We start from the raw sequence: 18792 nt of genomic DNA, 5'->3' as shown, positions 1-18792 counted from the left end.
TTACGCCTTAACAAACTTAGGCCGTTTGGTTTTGTTAGCCTTGCGGGTAAATTGACGATTCCGGACAACTTTGTTATTCAACCCCTGATAGTTCACAGCTGAATGGTTTTCTTGGATCTCGCGGACTGTTACCTTTGGGGGTTTTCTTGACTTGGTGCATAAACTTGGTGTCCGTTCTCGCATCCATTTTGCGCTCCCTGATTTTTCAGGGCAACCCACCACTGATCCGAACTGAAGCCTTGCTGATACTCTACTTCGTAGCGACAGCCCGGTGCGATTCACCATTTTGCACCGCCGCTTTTGGTTGAACGACTCGAATTTTGATTCATCCGTTAAGAGAAATGTTTACATGGACACTAAGGGCTTATCAGCATGCTCCTTAACAAACCAAAGCCTTTTAGCTTTGTTTGACTTGCTGATTCCGGGCATCTTTGCTATTCAACCCTGTGCTGTAAGACGGCGGAGAACTGTTTGACCAGAAATTGATAACTGGAGGGTTTCCTGGATCTAGCGGACATTCGGGATATTCTCGGTACGATTCACCGTTTTACATATCATGAATCACCAATTTTCGGATACACAAGGAAATTGTTTTCGAAGAACCTACCTTCTCCATCTTTTCAACAGAATCAAATGCGATCACGTGTACAAATTCTCCTGGTCGAGCCATTTGTTTCAAAACATGTCAAAATGTTAAAAGATAAACAATCGAGGGGTCTTTCGATGGAAGCTTATCGAAATCATATCGATTTTCGAAATGGGAAGTGTCACTTTTTTCAAAATAAATAAATTTTTGTTTTCCTTGAGTAAATCTCTTTTTTTATTATTTCATAAGCGAAACTTAGAAAAAGTAAAATAAATATTATATCAAAAAAGAATTACAGTGTGTTCAATTGATTTGATCCAAATTAATGAAACAAATCCCAAAATCGGTATACATGTGTTTCGCGTTCAATCAATTATTGACAATGAATACCATGAAACCATTTTTCATCAACAAATTCAGTTGAGAATAAGTTCATAATTAGTCATGCATAATCGATTGGTGAAATACACAAATCTTAAACCTCACAAAGTCTCATCCCAGTGCACTCTCTAGTTGGAGCGACCATCTGCAGGATCCGCAATCGTTTTCTAGTGTACATTTTATGAAATTTAGAGCAGAAAAACGCATAGTGTCCAATAGTTGCTTTGTTCAAATGCATTTTTTTCGAAGTTCTTAAGAATTCCGTAGTACCCATCCCCATTTGGTTTCTGGATTGACGGATAAACCATAAGCGATCACACCCATTGCACGTCTCTAAACTCACTCGTACCTAGAAGTTTCTAGTAGTTTATCTCCCCCTCACTCGTTTAGTTGCGTTTTGTTCTCTGTCGAGATTTTTGAAATTACCTTTAAAAACCTCCCTGAATCCTTGTTTGAAGGCAATTAGTTCCTTAGTACAAGTGGGCTTGGTGGGCGAATCAGAATAGACTAATGCAGCTGCTGCGATTTCTAGGGGATGCAGGGGATAGGAGGGATGATCGGTCAAGGGATAGGGATCGGTGGTAATGTCGGCGGAATGAGTAGCATGCAACAACAGACGCCACTGCAACAGCAACAGATGCGACAACAACAGCAAAACCAGCAGCAACAAATGCAACAAAACCAGCAACAACAACAGCAACCCACGACCACAGCCTCCTCTGGTGGTGTATTCTCTACAGCTACTAATCTTCTATCGGGAGCTGCCGGTGCAGCGACCGGTGGATTGTTCGGCAAGAAACCGGCCGCCCAGACCCAACAACAGCAGCAACCAGGTGGTCAAATGAACCAACAACCCCAACAGCAGCAATCATCCGGTCCATTCAGCAGTTTAGGCATGAATGTGGGCTTTGGTGGTGGCCAACAACAACAACAGCAGCAGCAGCAGCAACAGCTTCATCAACAGCAGCAACAGCATCCCGGGCAGCAAGGCCAACAAGGCCAACCAGGACAGCAACAGCAAGGTGGTCCCAACATTATGGGCAAAATCCAAGAGATGGCAGCACCCGGTGGTGACATCTTGTCCAAAGGCAAAGAGCTAATATTTATGAAATTTGGCCTGGGTGGTAAATAACCCCAGGCATTTAGTTCACAATATTATAATTATTATTATTGGATTTGTAGTGAACCTAGACTATACTGTACATTATTATTGCTATGAATCATGCTTAACATTCCGGAATCTAACACGAACACAATACGATCCAGTACGAAGCTCGTAACCGCAAATGGAAGGAACAGATAGTAGGTTGGTAAGACTAAAGCAAACGGATGAACCAAATCAATATTCACTATTTTTGTTTTGTTTTCATTATGAAAATAACAAAAAAAAATGTAAATATTTAAGAAAGAAAGATTTATTTAGGTCTAACAAAAATTTGAAACAAATCCATGATCACGCACACGTATTGTGAAGAAATTGATTGATTAGTTTGAAAGTTTATCTCAAGATAGCTTTTATTTGTTCTGCTCTTGGGGATAAGAAGAAATGCTCCCCGAAAATAATGGAGCTGATACTTTTGCAAAACTATTTGGCTATTGCTGTTTATTTCTATCGTATTCCATTTTTTCTGTTTTTGGTATACAATGTTGTAGTTAAATCACAGTCATTAAAAAAAGACAAATTCTAACATTAAGATGAGTGATCAAAACAAAATGAATGAAAAGGTGATATTTACATTTAAAGCGAATAATTACCCATATCATTCCACATCAAAATAACTATGAATTATCACAAATATATTGTATATTTAGAAGGAAAGATGAACAAAAAATAATTCATGCTTCTAAGTGCTGTTCAATAACTAGATTACTTTTCACAAAATCACGTGTTTAAAACTATCCCCTCCTCTCATCAATCATCACTACAGGCTAGCGGAAAAAACGAACAAAAAAATCCATTAAAATGATACGGCGCGTCTTCAGCACAACACAAAATATTAACAATAAATATCTTTGACTATTAATAAAAATAAAAAAAAGGAAAATTTGAGATAACCTTTATCGTTAACTTATTATTGATCCCAATTTGAATTAATAATCAAATAGTAAACAAATATCAACTTATAACAGTGTTATTATTTGTTGCTATTTTTGTTCGTTTATACAAGCAAATCGTTGAGATGTTGTAATGATATTTAACACTTACATCCTGAAGGAGAATATGTAGCTAAAGCAAAGTCTGGGGTAATATACAGAAAAAAATAAAAAGAAATAAAAACAATACAAAGTTTATTCCGATGCTCTTGCTGAAGACTTGACGGAACTACTAGGCATCGGGGCTCGAGAAAAAGCGATAAACGTGTCGACTAAGCGAACTAAAAACCACATTGGCGTGTAAATATCAGTACTAGGTCGAAGACAATGGAAATGAATCGAAACCCTATTGGTATGAAATGCTGACGTTTGTTAGCTGGAATAACAAATGGTGCAATGTTGAAGCAAACACGACCACAAATGTTTACCCACCATTATTAAACTGAGAATATTTATAGTTATTAATCAAACTTTAAAATATATCGACAAATAAAAGAAAATACAATGGAACAGAATAACAGAAAAAAAAAACAAAGTCTAAAACACAAGTTGAAAAACAAGAAGGAACATGCGAACACGCAAATGTGAACTGGCAAACAATCTCGAAAGCTTGATAAGTTTAGAACTAAAATGAGCTCCAATCGCAATAAAACGAGAATCAATCAAGTGACGGAAAGGAATCAGTAATCGTTTACCAAAAAACACACATAACACATATGCATATAAATTCATCCCATCTCCGTGGATGTTTGAAATCATTCCATTCTACGTTTTCGTAAAAGAACTTTCGTTTCGTATTACCAACACACATCACTTGAATCTTCGATTGTCGTTAATGGACGGTACATACACTCACCCAAAATACGTACTGAAACACACACACATACACACACGAACACATCGCTTACTAAGATGAGGTGAGGTAATATGGTAAAAATCAGAAACAGCCAACAAATTACGCGAAGCTGAAGCTGTCTACTATCGTAAGTAAATCGTACTGTGCATCCAATCGTTTGACTTTGACTTGCATTTTGTTTATAATACAATGGCTGATAACTGTTTGGAGAAAGTCATCCTCTGATATGTGCTCGTGCCTGAATGCGCAGCTTCTAACGGCTCACGCGCGTTTCTCAATATTTTGTTTATTTTTTGTCCCAATACCCGGTGAAGCAACTGCGGCTTATTAACAATTTGTTCTCAGAATGATCTTGCTCTATTCGCGTGGATTTGCTCGTTTACTCGTCCATTTGAGGTGATTCAAAATTTTCATTCGTAATTAAAAAAATCTCCCTATTTTTCTAGGGCCCAACGACTGTAGAATGGCGTAGACGTCGCAAAAAGAATCGCATCCAACTGTAAGGAATAACATCGTGATTTTATTGTGAATATCATAGAACTAGTTCGACTAATATACGACGACATGATTTATTTTATAATCGAAGGGGTCCAATGCCGTGACAACGTTTGCTTTCTGAAAATATAAGAAAGAATGTTGTCTGTTTGAAACTTTGTAGAAATCTCTTTAAAAAAAAACAATATATTCTTGGACAAAAAAATTTGAATATAAAAAATTAATATAATTTCCAGTTGATCTGGTTTTTTATATGGTTATTTCTCGAAGCAATGGCAAATCGCAGACACGGGAGTGTAAAATGCATGGTATTTGATTTGTTTTATACGACATTTGACGAACAGTCATTAGCATTTAACGGAAAAAGCAACATAGTCAAATGAAATGTCAAATAATATTCGTCATTTATATGTGTTTCCTCGTATGGATAGGATGATGACGAATAGATAAAATATTCTGGAATTCCCCCATAGTCACTGCCAAATCATTTCCAAATTTCTCATCTCTTCGATGCGTTCTAGGAAGGAGGAACGTTATACCAAAAAAGCCAATTGGCGATTTTTCACATAATGAACGAAGGTGTTAGCCTACACAGATTCAAGCAACCCTCAAAACATTCGTTTATAGAACAGCTAGTTAGTCTAGCTTCAGCTCTATTTGATAAGCAATATTTTAAATGTTGTTTTTTTTAATTAACAACTATTCTTGCTCGTTTTATCGATACTTATAATACAATTTCCGTAACTATAATACGTAATTTAATCGAATTTATCGATTAATATCTACCGAAACGCTGCAGAGCTGCAAAAATCTGTTAAGGAATTTCACGTCCAACTTTTATTTGAGCAAAATATCATTCTAATGGCTACTGCAACGGTTTTTGTGTGGCCACATACGCTCGCTCCAGTTCTTGATAACTCTCGGTGCACATTTTTTTGGATTTTTCGGATTTGCAGCAATAGTGGCATCAAGTTCTTCAAAATTTTCTGGATCATTGACATCAACCTTTTACAATACAGGGTGTTCAATAAGTTCGAATACACTTTAAAAATGTATTTAAAAAAACAAAATATTCTTTTCTGCGTCAATTTTTATTGAGTCAATGTTTATTGAGAAACCTTTACGACATATTAGCTAGGATCACCCCCGCTGTGTACTGTATGACTAGCTTGAGACCTTTGGGCCCCTGCGCTATCGATTTGAAAGACCGTAGAGGTCCCGAAGTGCCGGGGCTACAACGTTCTCCAGAACCTCGGTCTTACATTACGAGGGTAGTCCGATAAGTACTTAGCCTACAAAAAAACAAAAATTTTGAAAAAGTGGCGATTTATTTCACAACATAGTTTCCTTTTAGCTCGATACACTTGACCCAGCGATGCTCCAATTTCTTTAATCCATCTAAAAAAACGTTTTCTCGAGGTCCGCTAAGTAGGTCTCCGTGGCGGCGATGACCTCCTCATTCGACTAAAATTTCTGCCCGGCGAGTGACTTTTTCAAGTTTGGAAACAAAAAAAAAATCGCATGGGGCCATATCTTGAGAATACGGTTGATGGGGCAGCAGTTCGTAGTGCAATTCGACCAATTTGGCCATGGCGACGGCGGAATTTCCATTTTTTCAATTTTTCGAAAATCCGCGACACGCCTGCTTCCACACACGGTCAAAACAAAACTACGAGTCCGATTTGGCTGAAATTTTGACAGTAGCCGTTTACGAGGATGTACTACACTATAAGTAATCTCTCTTGCCCTACTGACACCATCGGGCGATGAGGTTAAATACTTATCGGACCGCCCTCGTATGTGTCATTGATTTTCACGTTTTTCTAGATAAACGCCAGTGGGAGCTTCCCACGCCTGGATACGGTCCCCCAAACCATCACCGACGTGGCGCTCTGGAACCTGGAACCGCGAGATATTTATGTGGGACGGGGGGATGCTCGCCAACGTCGGCCCCACAGCCGATCATCTTAGACATTGTGCGACTGATGTGAGACAAAAAGTGTTTCTCATCAGAAAATACGAACTCCTGACATGCCGCGAAAGTATCAGTTTGGCTCTGTCCAGCATCTTCTTCGTTGTAGCCTTGCGTTTCTTGTACGACTTGTTTCCCAGGTTCTTCGTCATGATGGCGTGTGCAGTTCCGATCGACACATCCAGGTCAGCTGCGGTCTTCCGGATCGAGCGGGTCATCGACAAACCCGCTCCATCACCACCTTGATGGCTGCTGGCGTCCTTACCGAAAGCGGCCGCTCGGATCTCGTACGGTCCTTGGCCGAGCCCGTCTCCCGATACCGTGCGCTTCGTTTACCCTATATATGAGGCTAAATCTGACACCAATATGTATTCGAATTTATTGAACACCCTGTATACTAACAATTATACTTAAAAACAATCCAATCACATAAAGTCACATGATCTCGGTTGCCACTTATGAGCGCAATTTTATTTATTTGTTTGTTTCTTGTTTTCGAATGAAATCGCTCAAGGTTAGACTTCAACTCTAACCCTAAGTTTTAAAGCACATTTCGTCATATAAAAAGCGTGGACAATACTAACATGGTTGTATGCCCTTAGACAGGGAGTGTATGGTCTATTATGTCCATCACTAGTTCTATGACGCGGTAAACTGATAGTCAGAAAACTTCAGAGGATTCGCTAAGGGACATTGGGGTTGATCTGCTGCAGTAGTCGGCGTTTCCAGTCGATGTTTCATTCCATTATATCAAATATAAACATTCGCTGGAACTCAAGCCGTCGGCCCGATGAAGTTTCCAGGCTGATGAGCAAGCATCGAGAATTCGCAATGTGCACCACCTGGAACAATGACCAAATTGTTGCGTACTCAACAATGCTGCGATCTAATGTGCAGAACAGTGTCTTCAGAGTGTAGACATCTGTAAAGTCAGTTGTCTGCCTTCAATAAAATTCAAGCCCTGTGAATGCTTTGGCTGCTGTATCTGCTGATCAAGGAATCACAGCTTCGAGTCGATTGTAACTCCCAGATCGCAAATAGAGTTGACTCGTACAAACGACGTATAACAAAAGATCATTCTGCATTCAACCTCATTCCATTTTCGCGATAGACCACAGCGGAACTTCGTCAATCTATCTTTGAAGAATGAGACAGTCCAGTGCAGATGAATGATTATCCTGTAAAACTTGAGACAATCGGCAAACATTTGTTTTGGGGACATCACTCGAGAGCACACATTGTTCACAGACATAATGAAGATGATCGGACCATTTCGGCTTCCCTGTAGCTCACCAGACGTAACGACTATTCTTTACAGTAAACTGAGTCGACACAGATTGAAGCTTTTCGATTGCACAGATATGAGTGAAGCCATTCGGTAATATGTCCAAGAAATCCCATACGTTTGAACTTGGGTAATTGCGGAATCGTGTGGCACAACATCAGATGTTTTGGACAGGTCGACGTAGACTGAATCGACTCGATTCCTATTCTCGACATCTTTGATTGATTAGTCGTCGTTGACCTGAATTTCACAAATCCATGCTGGTGTTCTGATACAGATCTTCACAAATAGATTCCTTTGTGCAGATATTTTTGAATCGCCAAACCCGTTGATGAATATACACAGGCATCACAAGCAGTTCTTCGCAAAGCTGTCCAATGTTTAGTGGATATTAGACAAGTTGATCCGTATATACTCGACGAGAAGATTGACTGCTATGATTTCAGTTTCAGGATGCCTTGGATGAGAAAATTCGGCAAGTGGACTGGAAGCAATTACTGGAAGAAGGTTGACGACGCGGCTGCCCATTTTTATGACGAGCTTTATCGGATTATAAGAATCAGCGCACCATTAAGAAGAAGGAATCGAAAACTATACTAGAACCAACCGTGGTGAAATGCGGACCTAGGAAGTGTTCGAAATTGTCTTCGCAAGTCTAGGAAACCATTTTTTAAATGTAGGAACGAATTTCGAAAAACAGAAATTCTTGGAATAGAGACGCAATATAATTCTTAGAATGCACAATGTTATAAACAACCGGAAAACGATAAAAGTAATACCACAAAGCGTACGCTACCAAGAAATCGCCGTACGTCACAAAAATTTGCAGATATGTTCTTTCAAAGTGTGTCAAGTAACAACTCGCCACCTTTGACTGAAACCCACCTAAACAGTATTCCACATTATGATGTGAACTTACCTCGGATGAGTTTCTCGGCCCATGATGTGATGCTAAAGTTACAATCTATCGATGGATCAAAAGACACTGGTCCTGATCAACTGCATCCGTCGCAGTGCGCAAATTCCCTAGCCCTATCCGCAAGTATTTTGTTCAACCGTTCATTTAACGAGAATAGCTTTCCTACGCTGTGGAAGTGCGTCTCAATCACACCAATTCATAGATCTAATTTCCTAAATGATGTCGAGAATTTTCGACGGATCTTCATTTTCAACTACCTGTCGAAGGTTTTGGAATGCATGGTGCATGATGTACTTTATCAGTTTACCAAACGCATCATTTCCGATGACTACCAACTTGATAAACCACGTATCGATTCTTCTGGATAGAATGGAGAAGCAACAGCAAGTCGACGCTGTCTATGTGAACTTTGCCAAAGCTTTCGATGAGGTACCTCACATTTTGGTAGTTGATGAGCTCGGACAAATGGGACATCCAGAGTGGCTTACTCAATTAATCTGTTCATATCTCACGGACCGCATCTACTTCGTTAAGATAGGAGATCTTGCTCTGTTCCTGTTCAGATACGGTCCGAAGTTCCTCAAGGCAGCATACTCAGACCCTTCTCTTCATTAACGACCTCTGCACGAAGCTTAAATCTAAGAAGTTGTTGTACGCTAACGATTTAAAATTCTAACGAGAAGTTTCAACGATTCTGGATTGCTAGGCGCTTGAAATTGGAATCGATTCACTACTGGAATGGTGCAGATTGAATGGGATGGAAGCTAATCCTAACAAATGCTGTGTGTTTTGTTTCAACCGTTCTCGTATTCCACTTTTTCCGACAACAGAAAGGGAAACACAATCTTGGAATATTCGTGGACAGTAAATTGAAATTCACGGAACATATTGCCGCAGTAACGGTCAAAGCGTACTCTATACTTGGATTCTTTAAGCGCACCTCAAATCACTTCGAAGACGTGTATAGTTTAAAATCAATACAGTGATTCACTCGTGCGCAGTGTATTATAATATAGGGTGCAGGTTTGGGCTCCGTATCACATCCGTTCACATCAACCGGATCGAACGGATTCAAGTGCACTTTGTCCGATATGGCCTAATGGCGATAAGGCGCTTAGACTGGAGGGATAGGACGATCCTGTCATATTATGAAAGCCGATGGATGTTGTACATGAAAATGTTTTCAATCTGCCGACCCTCGCACTCTTAGACACTTAGTCGAGAGCTTTTACAAACTTCGTTGGTTGAGAATACGATTGTCGGAAGATTAATGTCATATGAAAGCTTGCGCTGAAATCATCTACGATACATTGCAGGTTTTGTTTTATTGTAAACGCTCCGGAAAAAGTTGGCAAATAGGTCAGCATTTGCGGCTGTTTTAATTTTGTTGTACAGTTTGCATATACACCCTGTGAATTTCAACAAGAACATATGTACGCGGCTTCCTGCCATGGGACTTCCGCAGACTTCCGCAGTGGTACGCCACGTGCGTGACGTACACGAGAAACATATCCACTAAACATTGCCGCCAGTCGATCGAAGCAATAGCGTTGTTCAACGCACCGAAGTTGCAGCGTCTGAACTTCATCTCCATAGTTTGATGCTACATTTCCGCAAGCACATCACTGTGACAAGTAACAATGGATCGGCAGACTCGACTAATTCCACATTGTCTGAAGCGTTGACGAAGGAAGACCTGTCTTAGTCAGTGAGGAGGCAATGATTCAATAAGTGTCATCCATTCAGGTTCTCGTCAAACTACCATCTCGGATCCGAAAGATTAAAATGAGCCACGTACAGATCAGCGCGAGATTTTGGACATAGATATATACAACAGATGTACACTGGCCGAGTTGTAAGTTTGATTTGAACGGAGACTTGCTCAAGATGATTGCACTATAGTAACTACACTGACATGCATCTGTGACTAGTGTTTACTGTGTCAAGCACTCCTTCATCCCTTAGGAGTTCACTTATCAGTTCGCTGCAGTCGACACAGACAGTATTCGGATGATAGTTCTGAATCAATAATGTCGGGTTGAAGCCAGGTCTCAAAAGGTCTCTCTCTGAAAACCAAGATATCGTAGCCACAGCTAGAAAGTAGCAGTCTTAGATCTTTTGTTTCAGTACGTAAGCCCCGCACGTTCTGGAAATACTTATCGTTTTCAGTAGCATGTCGGATTGTAGCAACTGACTGGTTGTTTCCCGAATCATCATTTCTAGTGAAACAGCAAAATTGATCATGCACGGTAGGTCTTTCACCAAGCAAGTGCTCGCCTGTTGCGGATTTCGGAAGATCTCCGCCTCTACCGTGACTTAAGGGCCAAGGGGGATTCCAGAGGTGCCCTGTTGGCTCAAAAACCACCTTATTGGTTTTATGCCAATAAGTTTTAAGGTGAAATGTGGCAGTATGCCAAATCCTTTCTAAACAGTGTCGAGCATTCGTAAAACCTCAAGAAGGAAAGAAGGTGCCTTTGAAGCCTTCCGTAGATTTGCTTATTCAAGATCGCTAAGACTAGCAGTGGCTATCATAATACATGACCAAACTCATCACACACCATACACTCACTCTGTCTAGTGCCGAATGGAAATGCATAGTAGCCACGCATACCACTACGCCACCAGTGCCGGAAACTGATTACTCATGCTGATCCTACTGCATAACCTTTTACCACACAGCTTTTATCTATGTCAATGAGTTCGTTTCGAACACAGCGACGCAACTTTCATTTGAATTTAAACTGCTCGAATAAATTGATGTTTCAATCCGCTTCGAAAATGACGATTGGGAACATCGCTTCAGTTTGAAAAACGACTCGAATGTACGTGAAGCGAAAAGAGCACGTACGAATGGGAAAAGATATTCATTTTATTGAGTGTTCCGTTTCCATCCTGTTCTATTTATAAGGGGCTTTAAACTGAAGGGTATCGCTGTTATCATTCTACCCACTTTCAATCAAAAAATGCAGACGTAAACATTACACTCTAAACTACTTTAAGTAATTTTTTAGCGATTTTATCCCACATCCTAAACAGTTACAATCGGTTGGGTGTTCAGTTTTTTTCGAACACAATCCATAGTCGGATGCAATTTTCCGCCTTCTTATTTGTTCGCTAATTCGGCACGGAAAACATCGTTGCAATCACCAGTCATTCATTCCACATAGCAGCGTTAATAATATGTATCGTACAGAAAAGAAAAGATTCCATTGAAAATATACCATACCATTCCGACACTTCAACACAACCTATAAATACGTAGAACTGAAATTTGGGAACCAAAGAAGAGGGTATAATATGTTTACGCGCACCGATCGGTACCAGTATTGGTGTGGCAGGTTTTTCTTCGCCAAACTTAAAAACAACCAAAAACGTGTTATTATAGTATTAGTATAGTTGTACAGAAGCCAGTGTAAAATTTCCCAAAAGAGCCAGAGCGAACCATAAGGTTATACATCATTCCGTTTTTTTTGTTCTTTCAAATTTACCGTTTGCTTTTTCCCATTATCGTGGAAATTTCGAACATAAAAACTTACTTCACCTCAACTTTCTACAAACTTCTCAGCTTACTATTTTTGAACTACACACACAATCACATTAGTAACATAAAGCTAACATTTATATCAAATTCGCAATCTGTAAAATAATAACTATTAACTGAGAGAACGAAGGAGAGGCAATATCGGTAACAACGGAGAAAAACTAAAATATGCGAGAAGAGCAAAAATGTGGTACGGAAAGGACAGCAGAAAGATAAAGAAGAGCATTCTATTGTTATATTAATAAAAAAAATAAGAGAATAAAATTGAAAAAATAAAATTCAGTTTGGTGCCTTCTGAATGTTTGACGCGTGGAATTTACTTTTTAGTAGTAGTATCTTTATATCTAGCCTGCGTCTGGGAGATTATATTCAGCTTATGAGATAAAACCTTCATTGGAAGTTTATAAAATTCAGCAAAATTATTTTGAACAGCTACACTACTTCGTCTTTAATGGAACTTGGTTTCTCTTGGTCTGAACTCCCACCACGATTTGTATGGATAGCACTCTGATACCACTAAACACTCGTGTATGGGAGTCACAAGTCGTTCGTGCGCCACAAGCTTTTTTGACAAACAATTTCCTAACGTTGATTCCTCGCTTCTGTCAATATGTGATTCGATCAATTGTGTTTCCCATTTTTCACTCCAAAAATTCGGTTTTAATTATTTCGATGAACTGTAGGCAAACGTTCCGCTTGTCTTATTATTGTTCATTGCCCGCCAGTGCTGCAAAATAAGATCATAGCTATGTCGTTTATGAAATTAAAATGTGTAGCTACTGTTTGGAAACAAACATGGTGTACATACAAGTGGGTCGATAGTTTGAAACCGAAAGAAGTTGGAACATTACTGTAAACGTTAAAATCAACACAAAGTGAAGCGATACAAAGTAGTGCATAGGAGGCGAACAGCGATCTAAAATGGAAAGGTGTAATAACTTGTACATTAATTGGTATAAAAAGTAGATATATTCATATGAAAATATGAGCAAATAAAAGTAAAATACTATTCCACAAATGCGCTTCTCACGCTTTTTTTGTAAATAAATAACTACGCGAACTTCTTTATCAACTGCTACCAAAACAAACCGAGATAGCTGTAATGTAAAACAAAAACCGAGCAAAGATGCAAACTTTGACTATCGCTATATACAGAACCAAACAAAGCTCGTGTTATACTAACTATCCGAACTATCTTGAAGTATGCAACAACGCCTCTGAAACGCTTCTTTTGTCCTACTTCATCGCAATGGAAAATACAACAAAACAAAACCCCAAATTTGGCTGATCTTTTCGCGTCATAATCTCTTCTCTAATATTGAACGTCGTAAATGCAGTTTGAAGAAATCGAAACATGGATCCCTCTGTATAAAACAAGTCTAAACAAAGAGAACAAATACAATAATTAATTATAAAAAAACTTTAACTGAAGGCAGCCAAATTAAACATTTCAACTTTCAATAATCAATTTAGCGGAGGATTGATACTGAGAAAAAAAACATAGTTTAGAAAGCTGAAACAATGCATACACTAGAGAGTGACGTGATTGTTACAAATTGGAACCATAAAAATCTTGAAAAAAAAGACGCGTACGATGAATCATAGTGTTTATTGAAGTCGACAAATAAAAATAATAAAGCGAACATGAGACACCGAAGAAATGAATATAAATCGTTGGTTTTTCATTTATGTAGCTATACTATTCATAAAGCAAACACATATCAAATGCGGTTCTCTTGAAAGGTTAATCCCGAAAACACTTCAATTTACAGACGTCGAGCTTCAAATTCTCTGTTCCGGAAAGTTACACATTTCAGCACATTCATTTGTCGGGATTTCCTTCACTTTAATTACGGTTCTCCAGCTAGATGCATGATTTTGGTTTTGGTATTAGAGAGTTTGCAGTATACACCGAGTAGTTTTTCTCGCTGGAATGTTCCACGATTATGCAGCGAAGTTGTTTTCAAATTGCAATATTACACCCGAGGGGAAGAAAGAAGGAAATACACACAAAACTTGTACTTTACACATTAAAACTCTAACAACAAGTAAAATATACAGAACAACAATAAAACAGGCATAAAGTAACAGAATAATACATCTTTGTAATGATAGAGATAAGAAAAAGCATTACAAACAAAAAATACAATAAATTAATGAATGTAAATTATAAATCAAAATATCACAAGTTCGACATTTCGTTGCAAAAACATATCACTTCTAATACTCCACTAAGCAGAAGCACTCACCCTTCTACAAAACAAGAAACCACTTCAACAAACGCAAAGTTACATTCCAAGCCCACTTCCCAACTATCGAAGCGAGGATAATGGCCGAATCTTCAATGGTAGGTATAAAACAGAATACAGCAATATATACAGCTGAGAAAACATGTCTAATCAAATTCACACAATTCCCTTGGGTTGCTATTGAGACAACTGTAAGTAAGCAGGTACTTCAATTTGATTAGTTCTGTGGTGGGTGTGTTTGAGACTAGTTTGAAGTGCACCTAATGGAGCCTAATGGATTTACAACTTATTTAACTAAGGTTTTCTACCGAAATAGAAGAACTTACAATCGCATCAAACAAATAATCTGTTCTATTTTTGTAATCAAAGGATTTGATTACCAATGGGGCTGTTTTCTTGTCCAGCTTCTCAAAAGATCGTTTTCATGCAGACGATTCTCGAATTATCATGCATTTGTAAACATACGTTCTAGATGTTGTCGAAAGTACTTCGAACAGCGCAAGGTGTTACCACACCACTTTGGTTCTCGTCCAGGTGACCTACGAAGGCTTTCTTTCCTGTCCATGCCTCATCCGACGTCTTTCCGTCCAATGACCGTGTAGAGCTACGGTTTATTAGGTATACTGCCGTGTTTACCGCTTCAGCCCAGAACTTCTTAGGCAACCGTGCATCGTTCTGCATAGACCTCACCTTATTCAAAATCGTCTGGTTTATTCGCTCGGCAATACCATTCTGCTCTGGCGTGCATGGACAGAACTTCTGATGGCGCATTCCATCTCGCTTCAGACTCCCTGCTCACCTTGAATCAACTGCACACATATTCCCAACCAAGCGTAAGATATTCAACTTGCACCCAGATTGCCGTTTCGCCATTGCTTTGAGTGTTTCGTACGCCAGGGTATATATGAATACCTTCCGTGTCATCGATGAAGGTTGCAAAATCTCGGCACCCTGGTAACAATGATACACCAAATGGTCCGCAAAGTTCTGTATGAACCAACTACAAACGCTCCTTGGCTTATCAAGGAATACATACCGATCATGCTTACGTTGCAGGCACGCGACACAATCCAGCATTTCCACATTCTTGATCGTGAAACCATTGGCCATCTTAAACACTGTACAATCTGGTGGCCAAATCTTCTGCGCTTTGTTTCAAATTCACCGCACTTACGCCACTCGTCTTGCTTCACATTTCCCACTGCCAGTACAGCACAAATTCTTTTTCTGCATTTGGATGTGTATGTTGTATCCGGGCAATTCGCAGCGTGAGGAAGGTGGCTTCTGGCAATCTGGCTTCTCGGGTCCATGTTGGCTTTTACGTTCTGAAAGATTTTGGCCTTCACGGCCTTCAATGTTTGTCCCGATGCTTCTAAGCCCATCATCATCAGCGCGCAGTACTTGGGCAATCCAATCAACCAATTCGACGGCAAATTCCATCATCTTGGAAAACGATCTTCGGCTTGTTCCAGGCTTCTTAAGCATTCTTCGCATCCACAACGAGACTGTAGTCCGTCTTCTCAAGACTTAGGCAGATCGTCGACAGCGCCCTCCTGGCCTTTGAGCTTCTCGATCGCCAAAGCCACACTGCTTCCATCAGTCGCACGAACCTCGCTTGAATTCGCCGTACCGCCTTCAGCGGTCCCCCGATCGGTTGCCTCCAGCACCAGAATTCATGTTCGCTTCTTGATTAAATTTGCCTTACTTCTTCAAAAGTCTTCTGTTAAAATGTCTTCGATATTTCCAGTTATTGCTCTATAGCAAAGTGAAACTACGTCTTATAGGTTTTGACATTAGTAGTGGAATGATGAATTGCCTTCAAGTGTCCATTGAGGAATTCGTAGTAGATAACTGGACCGATGCCCGTGCAGGAAGCGTCTGTTGCCACGATGATGGGAAAGGTGAACTTACTCGCCGTTTTGGTGGTCCCTTGCTGATTGCCGGAATTCTTCTCCGAACGGCTCTGGACCGAGTTTTTCGAACTTGACGAATGTACGATCATCGAAGTGTCCGACTTGAGGCTGATGAGCCGCTGGAACTCATCAATCAGAGTTTGAATGGCCACCGGCGCACCTGCCGTTTAACCTTCGATGCAGGAAAGAAGTCTTGCTCGTACGTCCACGTAGCGTGATGCTTCGAAGGTCGCAACCACGCGTTTGTGATCGTTTTCGTTGACCTGATAGCTTTCTTTCTCAATTTCCGCTTCCAATCAATGGTCAGACGTTTTTGAACCGTTTTATGATACCAGACGCCGTGGAATTCGCGATTCCCAACTTTTTTTTCCGATGGCACGATGCGACAGATTCTTATTCTCGAAGTACTCGTGCAAAACTTTTTCACGCACGCACTGTTCTTTCGCCGTCATTTTGAAAACGTTTGCGCACCTGATGAAAACAACTCACAGAGTGTTAACAATACACATCAAACTATGGGCCTGATCACGAACGTCACGTCACGGTGAAAACGAAGTGAATTGTATACAACGTTATTACGACTGCCACCGTGTGTGTAGAATCTGCAAGAGTTCATCCGTCGTGACAACATTCATGAACTTGGTCTTATTATGAGTACCACGATACTGTCACGTCACGGGGAAAAACAAGTATATTTGTCACTTGTGTTTCAGTTTAATTTCGTATTTATTTAGCTTTCTTGATAACATTTTGAATACTATCTTGCTTTTTAGGAAAGAAAAGATAAACAAACAGCAACTTACCCGCATTTTTTGAAAGAAATCCCGACGTATCCAGAGGACGCAAATTTTTCTTATTTGGATTCGGTAAATGCGCTATGGGATGTGAATAAGGACTAAAAATGTAGCTCCCGTAGGTCCATTGAAAGATGGCGAAAGGTCTACTTCCGATTGCTCAAATGAATAGAATTTGTTTTGTTCCTATTTTTAGGATAAGACTAACAGAGAGTTGCAATACCACAAAGTGGCAATGGAGGCCAATGGCCCAAATACGATAATTATGATTGATTGATTATATGATATTGTTTCTATAATATTGATTTGTTGATATTTTGAATATAAAATAATAACTGTAAAGTTTTTCCAACATTGCAGAGCTAGTTTTTGTAATCCGTGATCGTGTAATTTTCTTTTTACGTAATAGATATTTTCAACGGTATAGTTTTGAAGACAAACTTTAAATGAAAGAATGTGAAAAAAGTAATAATAAATTTCAAACAAGGAAAAAATGAGTCTATAATTGCAAAGCATTCACAAGATACTGTTATTAAATTTTTCACTACTTCTTTTTTCATAATTCTGATATCCGTCTAAAGAAAATCTGAATCACTTTCTGCTTTTGGCAAATTCCTTGAATCCCATCAGATGTTTTATATGAAGATTAGGCTTCTGACCGACGCTGCTATTTCTGTTTAAATAATCAATTCAACCCCATGTCCCGTATATCAAATTACACGAGAATGGGAAGAATAAGAGGATTAAACTTCAGAATCCCATATGGGAGTAGCTCAGATTATACTGATCGTGAGGTTAATAAATTCGGGTGTGTTCTGAGATATAGAAGATATTATTATTCATCAAAATTGTAGAGACGGGTTTAAAAAAAATATTGTAACCTTGATCTATACTGAATACAGTACAACCCCGATTATCCGCGGAAAAGTCTGGCTAGTTCACCGCGAAAAACGAAAATCACGGATAATGCTATAAAGGACAACAAAAATAGTTCCAAACACGAAATAAGATATTTCAGTACGAAAACTATGTTCTATCAATACAGAAATCATTAAACTATCCATCTACCCACTCGTGCATATCAGTGGTCAGATAATGTGAAAACCATGACCAAAACAAAAGTGCTTAAGCCTATCATTCTCTGACAAATTCGGGAAAGGTTTATAGGTTTACTATGGAGCTTGCTTTCGTGGATAATCCGCACCGCGGATCATCGTGAAATCGTGTCGTGAAAGCGTATGTGGCAGTGATGTTCGTGATCAGGCCATATGTCTACGCAAAATTTCATTTAATTTTACCCAACGGATCAAAAGCAATTTGGGTGTGTGCGGATTTTATTCGGTACATCCTTTAATTTAAGAAATATTGACGTAAAATAACATTTTTGTTCACAATAACCTTAGGTGATGGCGTTGCATACAATTTCGAAAGCTCCTCCAAATCACTTGAGTCAGTAACAAATAATTCTTGAGCATTAACATTTCTCCTCCGCCAGCATTATTGCTACAGTAATTTGTAACAGTAACAGTAATTTGAAAGAAAAAACATGTAGGTAATTAGATGTAATTAAATAAAAAAAAATAGATTAAGGTTTCCTTAGAGACTATTGGGGTTTCTCCTGTGCTTGTATATTGTTTCTTTTTCGACAATAATCAAAATTACACCAATGGCTTCCGTTAAAAAATGTGTTTTCCGTGTTTTAAGGCT

The 18792-nt window shown here is 39.3% G+C and overlaps 1 protein-coding gene across 14 annotated transcripts in view; it reads left to right on the top strand.

Moving 5' to 3' along the window:
• Positions 1–14309, top strand: part of LOC129779662 (RIMS-binding protein 2) — a 196369-nt gene extending 182060 nt beyond the window's left edge. For 13 of the 14 annotated variants that reach the window (XM_055787258.1, XM_055787255.1, XM_055787254.1 and 10 more), the window contains one exon: positions 1500–14309. In XM_055787258.1, the coding sequence (XP_055643233.1) occupies positions 1500–2099 (600 nt within the window). In that variant the 3' untranslated portion in view covers positions 2100–14309. The remainder of the gene's footprint in view (positions 1–1499) is intronic. The other variant, XM_055787268.1, reaches the window with a different exon arrangement.
• The last annotated feature ends 4483 nt before the right edge of the window (positions 14310–18792 follow it).

Source organism: Toxorhynchites rutilus, chromosome 3 (assembly GCF_029784135.1).
Source record: "Toxorhynchites rutilus septentrionalis strain SRP chromosome 3, ASM2978413v1, whole genome shotgun sequence".
In the NCBI taxonomy this organism is placed as follows: domain Eukaryota; kingdom Metazoa; phylum Arthropoda; class Insecta; order Diptera; family Culicidae; genus Toxorhynchites; species Toxorhynchites rutilus.
Note: the sequence above shows the minus strand (reverse complement) of the source record. Positions and strands in the feature narration are given on the sequence as shown.